Genomic DNA, 11,876 nt, shown 5'->3' with positions numbered 1-11,876 from the left:
AAAAGAGAGGATGTTGCTTCCAGCTGTTCCAGACGAATGGGTGGCTGAAGCATTCACCAAGGGTCTGAATCCGAGTAGTTCAGACACTTCTCGGAAACTGAAGGAAAGCTTGCTTGAGTTCCAATCAACGACTTGGGCGGATATCTACAACCGCTACGAGTCGAAGATAAGGATCAAAGATGATCAGGTTGGCTTCCCGTCGTCGGAAAAAGGGCTAGAGAAGAATAAAGTAAAATCAAAAGACAATTTTGACACGGATAGTCAGTCTTCGAGGGGCCGGTTTTTGCCCTACGAAAGAACCGAAGGCCACGGCAAAAACTTCCGATCAACAGACAAGTTTGCTACCGATAGAAGGACTTATCGCGGTAGAACAATAGATCGTTGCAGGTCAAAGAAGAGCCAGGTGCCCGAGATTCTTCTTACCCAAGCTTTTAGAATATAATTTCAATGTTAGTGTAGCAGAGTTGATATAAGCTATGAGAAACATCAAAGAAGCACGGTTCCCGAAGCCGATGAGATCTGATCCCAACTAGAGGGATCCCAACTTATAGTGTGAATACCACAGGATCAATGGCCGTCAGACTGGGGACTGCCGATATCTCTGAGAAGAAGTGGCGACACTATTGAAGAATGGTCATCTCAGAGAATTCTTAAGTGTCTGGGCCAGGAACAACTATGATCGCAACCGGGATCACATAGAACCCTCGAAAGCAGGAGAAGATCCCTCATGCCAGACGATCAACATGATATTCGGGGGGAACGAGATCACTTTCTCGGCACAAAAAAAAATGAAAGTATCAATAACCCATAGCAAGAGACTTTGGAAAGTTGCTGAAGACAACATCACTTTCATGGAGGAGGACACAGATGGATTGTTTTTATCGCACAACGACGCATTATGGATTTCGTTAAATGTGTTAGACTTTAAAATCAAATGTGTTCTAGTGGATCTAGGAAGTTCGGCCAATATCATACAATGAAGGGTATTGGAGAAATCTAAACTCATCGGAAGCATTATTCCGACCACAAAACTCCTCGCCGGATTCAACCTCACGAGCGTGATAACCCGAAGAGAGATTTTGTTGCCCATGAATGCTGAAGGATTGATGAAAACGACTTTTTTTGATGTGGTGGATGGTGATATAGGATATAATATTACTTTGGGAATGCATGGTTGTACGAGTTGAGAGCCGTACCATCAACATATCATCAGTTGCTGAAATTTCCAATACCTGAAGGAATTAGACAGATAAGGGGAGACCAACTGGCATCAAGGGAGATGAATGCGATTTTGTCTCTAGTAGCAAAGGGAAGGAGCACGCGGCATAAAAGCTACACGGCCGCTCGATCCTAAATCAAATGGGGTTAGCCCGGGGGTGGAAGTGTCAGAATCTTATCTGGTGCCAAGGTATTTCCAGGTACCAGAAAAGACGGATGCAACAAAATCCATGGTGGACGAGCTCGAGCAAGTTGCATTATTTGAAAAGTTCTTAGAAAGGAAACTCCACTTGGCAACATGACTGCACCCCGAGCTTAGGTCTGGCTTTATTGAATTTCTTAAATCTAATGTCGATTATTTTTCATGTCGCCTGCAAACATGACAGGTATCCCAATGGAGGTATCCGTACACAAGCTAAGTTTTGATCCCAACATCCCTCCGGTAAGATAAAATAAATACACTATTATGGAGGCTAGGAATAAATTCGTTAAAGAAGAGGTAACTCGCTTATTTGACATCGGTTCGATACAAGAGGTAAAGTACCTAGACTGGCTAGCTAATGTAGTAGTAGTTTCTAAGAAGAACAATAAATTTCGTATGTGTTTAGATTATAAGGACTTGAATAAGGTATGCTCGAAAGACTCGTTCCCACTGCCAAACATCGATCAAATGATCGATGCGGTGACCGGGCACGAATTAATGAGTTTCCTCGATGCTTATTCCAGGTCCAACAAAATTAAGCTGAACCCGGAAGATCAGGAAAAGACTTTGTTCATAACGAATTTCGGCACATATTGCTATAATGTGATGCCCTTCGGGTTGAAGAACGCTGGAGCCACTTATCAGCGGCTCGTAAACAAGATGTTTGAAAAACAAATAGGGAAAACTATGGATGTTTATATAGACGATATGCTCGTTAAATCTTTGAATGCAGGTGACCACCTTAAGCATCTGGAAGAAACCTTTGGCATCCTAAGGAAGCATAACATGAAGCTTAACTCCGAGAAATGTGCGTTTAGGGTTAGCTCTGGCAAGTTCCTAGGATTTCTGGTATCACGAAAGGGGGTTAAGGTAAACCTCGATAAGATCAAGGCCATCGAAGACATCCCAGACCAGCTGTCAAGTGTGAAAGAAGTCCAAAGGCTCACTGGGAGATTGGCCGCTTTGAGCAGGTTCATTTCCTGGTCGTCATAGAAATGCCACCGTTTCTTCGCACTGCTCAAAAAGAAAAACAACTTCGAATGGACCCCGGAGTGCCAACAAGATTTGAGAGATTTGAAAAGGTACTTATCAAGCCCTCCGTTACTTTCAAAACCAAAGGTAGGTGAAACACTATTGGTCTACCTTGCAGTCTGGGAAGTGGAGGTAAGTGCAGTTTTAGTCCGCGAGGACGAAGGTGCGCAATCTTCCATTTATTATATTAGTAAAATTTTAACGAAACTAGAAGCTCACTACCCGTATTTGGAGAAGCTGGACTTAGCTCTCATAGTCGCCGCTCGAAAGTTGAGGCCCTACTTCCAATGTCACCCGATAGCCGTGGTGACCACATTTTCTCTGCGGAACATCCTTCACAAACCCGAACTCTTGGGTAGGTTGGCCAAATGGGCCGTTGAAATGAGAGAATTCGACATAGAATATAAACCAAGGACTGCGATTAAGTCACAAATCTTTACGGACGGGGCCTCCAACGTAAAAGGGTCTAGGCATGGCATGATACTAACCACGCCTTCGGGAGAAACCCTAAGGCAAGCCATCAGAATGGTCCCTCTAACTAACAATGAAGCAGAGTATGAGGCTTTGATTGCAGGACTCGAACTGGCCTGGGGACTAGATTCCGAGGTCATAAAAATCAAGTGCGAGTCACAGCCGGTGGTAAATCAGGTCCACGGGATCTTCGAAACCAAAGAGGAGCGCATGCAATAATATGTGGTAAAGGTCCAGGCTCTGCTGGCTCGATTTCGGGAGTGGTCGATTACTCATATCCCGAGGAAGAAAACACTGAAACAGATGCACTAGCTAACCTCGGTTTATCAACGAAAATGAAAGGGTCAGAGTCCGGGATGGTAGTACAATTGATGCACTCGGTCTTGGATGCAGACAACTGCTACGAGGTAAATACAACTAATTTGGTCTAGGACTGGAGGAATGATACCATCAATTATCTCGAGCATGGAAAATTGCTCGAAGTTTCCAGGGCATCCCGTGCACTGCGTGTCAAAGCAGCACGGTATAGCTTCAAAGCTGGGTAGAACCCATTGAGTTGCTGAATCGGGCGAAATCAGATATGAAAGGATTTCTAGTAGAAGAAATATTAAATAAGGAACTTATGAGTGCGGTTCCATGATTCCCGAAAGGATGAAGCCGTTGCCAAAATGATATCATTTGTAAAACAGAGATGGTCTACCAATCAAATAAACAAAGACTTACAGGAAGCTGAAACCTAAGTACAATGTGAAAAGAATATTAAAGTTTCTTCAATATTTCAGGATTAAATTATTCGCTTGTCTAGAAAGTTGTTTCTTCAATATTTCAGGAAGCTGTTTTTCGTGATTTCATCTTCATTTCAAGGCTAAGTATTGCGTATTTCTTTAATTATTTCAGGATTAAATTATTCGCTTGTCTAGAAACCACGTATAAATTTAACTGTACGAGCATGAATTCGAATGTTTACTTGATTACGTGTTTTAAAATTTTTTAGCCGCATTTATTTCTAAATAAATAGATAGGAATCTAGCTTTCAATTATAAGTAGTTAGCCAAAAGGAGCTTTAAAGGTCAATTTAATTGAAGCAGAAGCCATTATATGTTATGGATGAAGAAAAAACTTTTTTGTTTGAAAGAAGTTAAAGAAAGGTTGAAGAACAATAAAGAAGATTTTAGGAAGTTTGGAGAGTTATGGAGTATGAGTAAAGAAGGTTGATGCGTATAAGTAAAGGTTTATGCGGCTAACTTCGTGGCCATGATTACCTCGATAACCGGCAAAAGCTATGCTGAATCGTGGGATAACACATTTTCGGGGCATTAAATGCGGGGAGACATGCGTCTAATCAACCGTCAGAAGCTTTTCAGAGGGAATCATAGTAGTTCCCGCCAAAAAGAGTGTTTCTACCAACTTCCCGGTGACACAAAGTTATGTGTCCGGAAAGCAGGTGGACTATCTGTATACGGTAAAATACGCTATGCTAAGTGACCGCTTAACAAGATGACATGTGGAACTCAAGGCGGGGGGCAGTTAGAACCAAAGGCAATTATCCCGTTTATCACCGGAAAGAATGACACCCAAAAAGATACAACAAATATTCTTCTATCGGTAGCATTTAATAAAGAATATTCCACATCATTTAGTGCACTGGCCGTTACAGAGAAGTTGTCATTTATGCTCGCCATTAAACCTTCATCAATGACCCTCATAATTGACACTAAAGAATAGCACGATCTTAGGACTTTGTTTCCTAGGCATAATTGTAAATAATGAGCTCTGTTATCATTGTAAAGGAGGACTTTTCTGGCAAACATACGCTATAATCGATTAAAAGCTCTATACAATTTTACTTCCTTGTTCTTTGGTTTCATCACTGTTGTGCTCGGAAGCTCTGCCCCTAGAATTACTGTTTTTCGTGATTTCATCTTTATTTCAAGGCTAAGTATTGCACATTTCTTTAATTATTTGAGGATCAAATTAATTTAATTATCTGTAAATTACGTATATAAATTCAATTGTACCGTAACAAGCATGAATTCGAACGTTAACTTGATTACGTGTTTTAAAAAATTTTAGCCGCATTTATTTTTAATTAAATAGATAGGAATCGAGCTTTCAATTATAATTAGTTAGCCAAAAGGAGCTTTAAAGGTCAATTGAAGTGATGGAAAAAGTGCTTTTGGTACTGTAAACGAATTTATTTGAAACTATTTATTTATGGATTATGAATACATTTTAAAATACCAAAATTCATCCACGAAAGCTACAAGCCTATAATAACGTACTTAAATTGTGTTTATGATAATTTTTCTTTAAATATGGACACACTTTAACTAAAATTGATATTTTCAGAAGCAAATCGAAAGTCACTAAAAGATGGTAGGAGAAGTGGAGAAGATGGTGGCAGTAGGGCTTGTTTGGGGAGCGACGAATGCCCTGATGCGAAAAGGAGCAATCAAATGGGACGAAACCGTCAAATCTTTACCTCAACCAAACACACCCCAGAACCCAGTAATGGCCAGTCTCAAGAATTGGCTCAAACTTGTGTTGATATGGCAGTATTCTTTGCCATTTCTCCTAAACCTGTCAGCTTCAGCTACTTTCTTTGCAATACTCAGTGATACACCCATTTCTTTAGCTGTTCCTGTAACCAATGCCACCACTTTCGCTGCCACTGCTGTATTTGGATTGATTCTTGGTGAAGAGACCCGCGTTGGTCTTGCTCTTTTTGGTACCTCTCTTATTGTTCTTGGTGTTTATATTTGTATTATGTAATTTGACTCTTCCTTTTGGATCTTGTGTGATCTCATAGATTCATTTATAATGCTGAATAGGGAATTTTGTTTTTATATATAATAATCCCTAGAAAGTTTTTTTTTTCCTGAAAATTTGGGAATGATCGGGTTTGAATTGTTGATGATCTTGTCAATTTGGTTTGTTAATTTCCGCATTTAATAGGAGAAATTTATCCCCCATTTTTTTGATAGCCAAACTCCGCCAATAATAGGCCCGCCCCTCTATCCTTCTCCGCTTAAATACTGGACTTGGTTCAACAGCAAGATTGGGACTCACCAGATGCGCCTATCCTGCTAACTTATCCCGGTATTTGCACTAACACAATAGATGCATGACTTAGGTTAATTAACACATAGCTATGATTGATTGACTAGCGCTCCTTTTAGAGTTAATATCTGTTGGTTTATAGGGTGTTGCTAGGTTTTTGCCCAGTTAATGCTCATTAGCCAAAATTCCAGCTAGGAATAGTGACACAGGCTATCATGAATTGAATAATGTAGAGAACATATTTCAGATAGCAAGGCTGTATGCTATATGGTGTTATCAAATTAACATTTTTTTCATTTGGGTATTGGCGTAGGCTTCCGTAACTCTGTAGTCTGTTCCTAGCTTTTTATGTTTCTTTAGTTATCTTCTTCGCTCACCTTCAAAACTTGAAAACATATTTTCACCTTTTCCTTACATTTCCATGTTACTCTCCTAAGTTTGAGATTGTTGCAAATCTTATATGCAAACTTTGTGCAAAAGAAGAATGAGGACAACAAAGTTGCACCATTCAATCCCTCACATCTACAAGATCTCATTTCAAGGACAACTATATCATCACAAATTTCCGTGGGGTGACCTTAAGTGGGAAATTTTAAGTTTACTCTTACACTTAGTTCTGAAGTCCATTCTGAAGCCATAATTAGAAAGCAATCAACAAGTTATTGCCAAAAACACTTAAATCTTGATTGAAAAATATAGTAAGAAAGCTTCTAGACTCTTACCTCCAACAAGTTATTGCCAAAAACACTTAAACCTTGATTCAATGAAAAGGGAAAAAAAATGAGGTCCTTTAGCTAGGTCCAACTAGAGACAATCCACTTTGCCCCTAATATAGGTGGAACAAGTTAATACAGTGACCTTATGAAAATGGTGATCAAAGCGCTCTAAAATTGATCAAAGCCATTTTGAGGCCACTTATGTTGAGGAGAACAAAGGATACCAAGGACAAAGAAGGAAGGTACTTATTCTACTTTTTTCAAATATTCTTTATCCTACCCTTCTTTCAATTGATGCATACATAGCTTTTTACTCAGCACTTACATATTTTCTTCTGAAATCAGGCTGATACTTGTTCTCCCTCCGACTGATATTCAAGTCATTCAGTGTATACAATCAGAAGCCGAACATGACTTCTATGATGCCCTCTTCAAGAGATCTAAAGTAAGAATAAGATTCTTCCAATGTAAAATTTGAGGGGTCGTTTGGTTCAAAATCAGGATAACGATAACCAGGATCAAAACTTGGATAACTTATCCCACTTTCTATATGTGATAATTATATCAAGATTTTGGTACAAAATAATACCGGTAACTAATACATCTAACCAAACACGGGATACATTTAATAACAAAATGTATACCGGGATAACCTACCTAATCCCTTGAACCAAACGGCCCCTGAATGTTGTTTGGTTCTTGAAATTTTACCATTTAATTGCTTTGAGTTTCTTGTATTCTTGAACGCGAAATGATCGTTGTTGCTAATGGAATGTATGTTTTATACTTTTGTTTTTGGTGAATAAACCAGGTTCAATTTGATCAGTTTGTGGCACAAGGAAAAGTTCTTCACAACTATGCTAATATTCTCGAATTACTACTTCGATTGAGGCAGTGTTGCAATCATCCTTTCCTTGTTATGAGGTTAAAATGAGTCATCAATCTATTAAAACTTGAGCAACATATCTTGTTAGTTTCTTCATGGATCTAACACTATATATTTACTGCTTGTAAATATGCAGTCGAAGCGATACACAAGAATTTGCAGACTTAGACAAGCTAGCAAGAAGGTTCTTGGAAACAAATCCTGATTCTACAACACAGAAAGCACTTACACCAGCATATGTAGAAGAAGTTGTTGAGGGAATTCGTAATGGCGAAAATACAGAATGTCCTATATGCCTTGAGTCAGCAGATGATCCTGTGTTAACACCATGTGCTCATAGAATGTGCAGAGAATGTCTACTTTCAAGCTGGAGAACTCCAGCAAGTGGACTTTGTCCAATTTGTAGACAAATGATAAGGAAAAATGAGCTATTTACGTGTCCATCCGAAAATCGGTTTAGGATTGCTGTTGAGAAGAATTGGCAAGAATCATATAAGGTTTCAAAACTGTTGGAATGTTTAGAATCTATAAGAAAATCAGGTTCTGGTGAAAAGAGCATTGTGTTTAGTCAATGGACTACATTTCTTGATCTTTTGGAAATTCCACTAAAGAAAAAGAAAATTGGATATTTGAGGTTTGATGGAAAGTTGGTGAAGAAACAAAGAGAAAGGGTCTTGAAAGAGTTCAGTGAGACTAATGAGAAAACAGTAAGTAGTATCAATCTATGTTGTTCCGACTCTCCAAAATATCGTCGAGTGCATGTCGGATAATCCAAAGATAGTATTTTTTTGAAGGATCTAACGTGGGTGCGACAATATTTTTGGAGAGTCGAGCAACATAGTACCAATATACTAATCTGTTTTCTTCAATATTTTTTGCTCAGCTCTTCTGAAGTTCTAACCTTTTTTATTTTATTTCAATGTGTTCAGATTTTGTTAATGTCACTAAAAGCTGGAGGTGTGGGCTTGAATTTAACAGCAGCTTCTAATGTCTTCCTCATGGTAATCTCTTTCTCATACATATATATGTATATATTATATGTTGGTTGGATCCTTCAAAAATGATGCCGCACTCGTGTTAGATCCTCCTAAATGAATAATTTTTGGAGGATCCATTCAGGGGTGAAGGTACATAGTTGACCACCCTTAGTCGAAAAATTACGCGGTATATATAGATAAATTATTAGAATTTAATGGTATATAACATATATTGAACACCCTTTATTAGGGATTTTTTTTTACTTATTTCAAGTTTGAATACCCTAAATAAAATTCTTAGTTTCGCCACTAGATCCAGTACACATGCACTTTTGAAGGACACGAGAAATATAATACTCCCTCCGTTTCAATTTATATGAACCTATTTTTTAAGTCCGTGCCAAAAGAATTACTACTTTCCTTATGTGGAAACAATTTACTTTTATGAAATGATTTATAACCATACAAAATATATGTGCCTCATTTTTACACCACAAGTTCAAAAGTTTTCACTATTTTCTTAAACTCCCTGCCCAGTTAAATGAGTTCACAAAAATTGAAACGGAGGGAGTATATATTTTCTATGTTTCTCTTTTCTATTTCTTGCCTTGTAAATAGTCTCTTGCAGAAATGCAGGTTAAGACTGCATACGATGGACCCTTATGGTCCAGCACTTTTCTGAATTCCACGCTTAACGGGAGTTTAGTGTACCGGGCTGTCCTTTTCTCTTTCAGTTTCTTGCCATATGATTGTTGATGTTATTACTTTTAATCATTGTAGGATCCATGGTGGAATCCTGCAGTAGAAGAGCAAGCAATAATGAGAATTCATCGTATTGGTCAAAAGAATACAGTTCGTGTTAGAAGGTTCATTGTTAAGGTAAAGATTCCTCATTACAAAAGCTGTCTTACACATTATATTACTGTCACTTCCAAATAATTTTCTTGATAGAATTAAGAAAGAATCCTAAGTTTATTATATGCTTGCCTTTGTGGTTAATTCCTCCTCATATAATATAAAGTCAAGTTAATCTTCTTAGTTTTTTCTTCATATATAACTAAGTATCAAACATGACAATTGAGGCTTGCTCAGTTGGTAAAGCACCTCCACCCACGACCGTTAGGTCCTGGGTTCAAGTCACCCCAAAGAGGAAATGTAGAGATACTATAGATCCTCTTAAATTGGGAGGGAATTTTAGAAAAAAATATATCAAACATGTCACATAGACATCTAAGGGCGTAATCTAGAGATAATTTATACAAGTAATAATCACGAAAAATTAGGGTTCAAATATCAACCGAGTCAACTTTTACATAGATTGTTTTTACTTGTAGCATGTAATATATAATATTATCAAGATTATAAATCTCATGTTTTAAAGAGTTCTACTTGTAAATATTTTTTGAGCGACCGTTCAGTATAAATTCTTTGCATTGACTCTCTCTCTCTATATATATCTTATTTTAGAAAAAATTATGTTAAACATGTGACCTAGCATTAAAACTCGATTTATTCATAGTGCACCACTTGGTCCAAAACCTATGTTGCACGGACTCTCAAAAATGCTGCCGTATCCATGTCGGATTTTCAAAAAATACACTACTTTTGGAGGATCTGACACGATCCCGGTGACATTTTCAGAGAGTTCGAGCAATATAGTCCAAAACTACATGAGTGATTTCTTCATCTATTTCCATAAATACAAGAATAAAGGTTAATTTTATTTTTTTTACAACTTTGTATTAAAATTTTTGTTAATTTTGTATTTTAGTTTATAAATATTAATGATTGTCTTTATGGAAAATGGGGTGTAGGACACAGTAGAAGAAAGAATGCAACAAGTACAAGCAAGAAAGCAAAGGATGATAGCTGGAGCTTTGACTGATGAAGAAGTACGTTCAGCTAGACTTGAAGAACTCAAGATGCTTTTTCGATAGTTGATTTTAACCAATTAAAAATCCCAATTATATTTATATAATTGGATTTAAAATTAGAGAAAAAAGAGGGAAAAAAGGAAATTAATGCTCAAGAGGTGGATAATTTTTTTTTGTATAGTCCCAACTATTCCACCTGAATTTTGTAAAGTCTTGTAAAAGTAACAAACTATGGGTTGGTTGATCCTCTTTTTTTTAAGATATGTTATTTTTGTCTATGCTTTGGCTTTTTAAGTCCATAGGTTTTGTATATTCTTCGTCTGTAAACGATGAGAGGTGGATTTAAAATTTAAATTTAATTTGCTTAACTTTTAAAATTATTAGTATTAGACTCATTATACTGTTAAAATTATAAGTTTAAATCTAATATTTGTTAAAATTTAGTAGGATTTTATATATAAATTTATACGCATTCTGGATTCAGTTGAGCCCGTAGTTGAAAAGCTATATTCGCCTTTGTCAATGATGGTTCAATTGTTTTTGGCCAGTAGGCAACTTTAGAACTACAGATATTCTAATGATCAAATGACAATTCTTATCTTGGAAGAATAATGTGTTACTCTTCCAGTTTCATTTTATGTGATTTTATTTAATTGAGCATGAAATTTAATTATTATTTTTTTTTAAAAAAACGTATGATTTGTTAAATATGTCATAATATATATGTGTTTATAAAAAATTATTTTTAAAAATAAAAGAAATTACATAAATTAGAGATGTCCACTTGTAAACCTATAAAGTAATGCGATTAACATGTCAAAATTAAACAAGTGTCTATTAGATTATTCTACCTTTAATAATTCGATAAGTATCCTAACATGAAAAGCCTTAGGAGTTGTTTGGTTACGAAGATGAGATAGACGAATTAGCTTTCTCGCCTTCTATATATAGAATAACTAGTTTTATCATTTTAGTACAAAATGAAAGACTATTTCCTCTCTTATTGGGTTTCTATGCATCCTTACTTCAATCTCTATCTATGCATGTCACCTTTCTTTAAGAGATGGACTCATTCAAATGGTAACTGAATCATTCTAATAGTTTCAAACAAGTTTTGTATGGACTCTTTCTCGAATGGACATCTGTGTTAGGTAGGTCCGGGGATTATTGATTAGTTGAACGAGCCCATCTCTTTGACCTATCATTTGTTGGTCGATTCGATTGGCGACTCTTGTATTTTCTAGCCTTTCTATAGAGCCTGCTAATATTTCGTTTCATCTTTTCTTGAGCTGACGGTCTATCAGAAACAAACCTCTCTATCTTTTCAAGATAGGGATAAAGTCTGCATATACACTACCTTCCAAGAGTCCACTTGTGATATTTTACTAAGTTTGCTATTATTATTGTAGTTTAAAATAATTCTTGAAACTAATTAATACT

At 36.8% G+C, this 11,876-nt stretch overlaps 2 protein-coding genes across 2 annotated transcripts; both read left to right on the top strand.

Annotated features, from left to right (window-relative positions):
- The first annotated feature begins 5,256 nt into the window (after nucleotides 1-5,256).
- On the top strand, nucleotides 5,257-10,813 carry LOC107797297 (DNA repair protein RAD5B-like). The gene is made up of 7 exons (XM_016620167.2): nucleotides 5,257-6,941; nucleotides 7,045-7,144; nucleotides 7,511-7,623; nucleotides 7,722-8,292; nucleotides 8,515-8,586; nucleotides 9,343-9,441; nucleotides 10,377-10,813. The coding sequence occupies exons 1-7, from the start codon at nucleotides 6,901-6,903 to the stop codon at nucleotides 10,497-10,499; spliced, it is 1,119 nt and encodes a 372-aa protein (XP_016475653.2). The 5' UTR covers nucleotides 5,257-6,900; the 3' UTR covers nucleotides 10,500-10,813.
- On the top strand, nucleotides 5,297-5,695 carry LOC107797298 (uncharacterized). The gene has a single exon (XM_016620169.2). The coding sequence runs from the start codon at nucleotides 5,297-5,299 to the stop codon at nucleotides 5,693-5,695; it is 399 nt and encodes a 132-aa protein (XP_016475655.1).
- Nucleotides 10,814-11,876: the final 1,063 nt, after the last annotated feature.

Source organism: Nicotiana tabacum, chromosome 21, assembly GCF_000715075.1.
Source record: "Nicotiana tabacum cultivar K326 chromosome 21, ASM71507v2, whole genome shotgun sequence".
Classification (NCBI taxonomy): domain Eukaryota; kingdom Viridiplantae; phylum Streptophyta; class Magnoliopsida; order Solanales; family Solanaceae; genus Nicotiana; species Nicotiana tabacum.
The sequence above is the reverse complement of the archived record's forward strand: the minus strand, read 5'-3'. Positions and strand labels throughout refer to the sequence as shown.

Excerpts from the sequence above, each read along its gene's own strand:
- LOC107797297 (XM_016620167.2), top strand. The coding sequence starts at position 6,901 with ATGTTGAGGAGAACAAAGGATACCAAGGACAAAGAAGGAAG. Across the intron at positions 7,145-7,510 it reads CCCTCTTCAAGAGATCTAAA|GTTCAATTTGATCAGTTTGT; the intron begins GTAAGAATAAGA and ends TGAATAAACCAG. Across the intron at positions 9,442-10,376 it reads TTAGAAGGTTCATTGTTAAG|GACACAGTAGAAGAAAGAAT; the intron begins GTAAAGATTCCT and ends AATGGGGTGTAG.
- LOC107797298 (XM_016620169.2), top strand. The coding sequence starts at position 5,297 with ATGGTAGGAGAAGTGGAGAAGATGGTGGCAGTAGGGCTTGTTTGGGGA.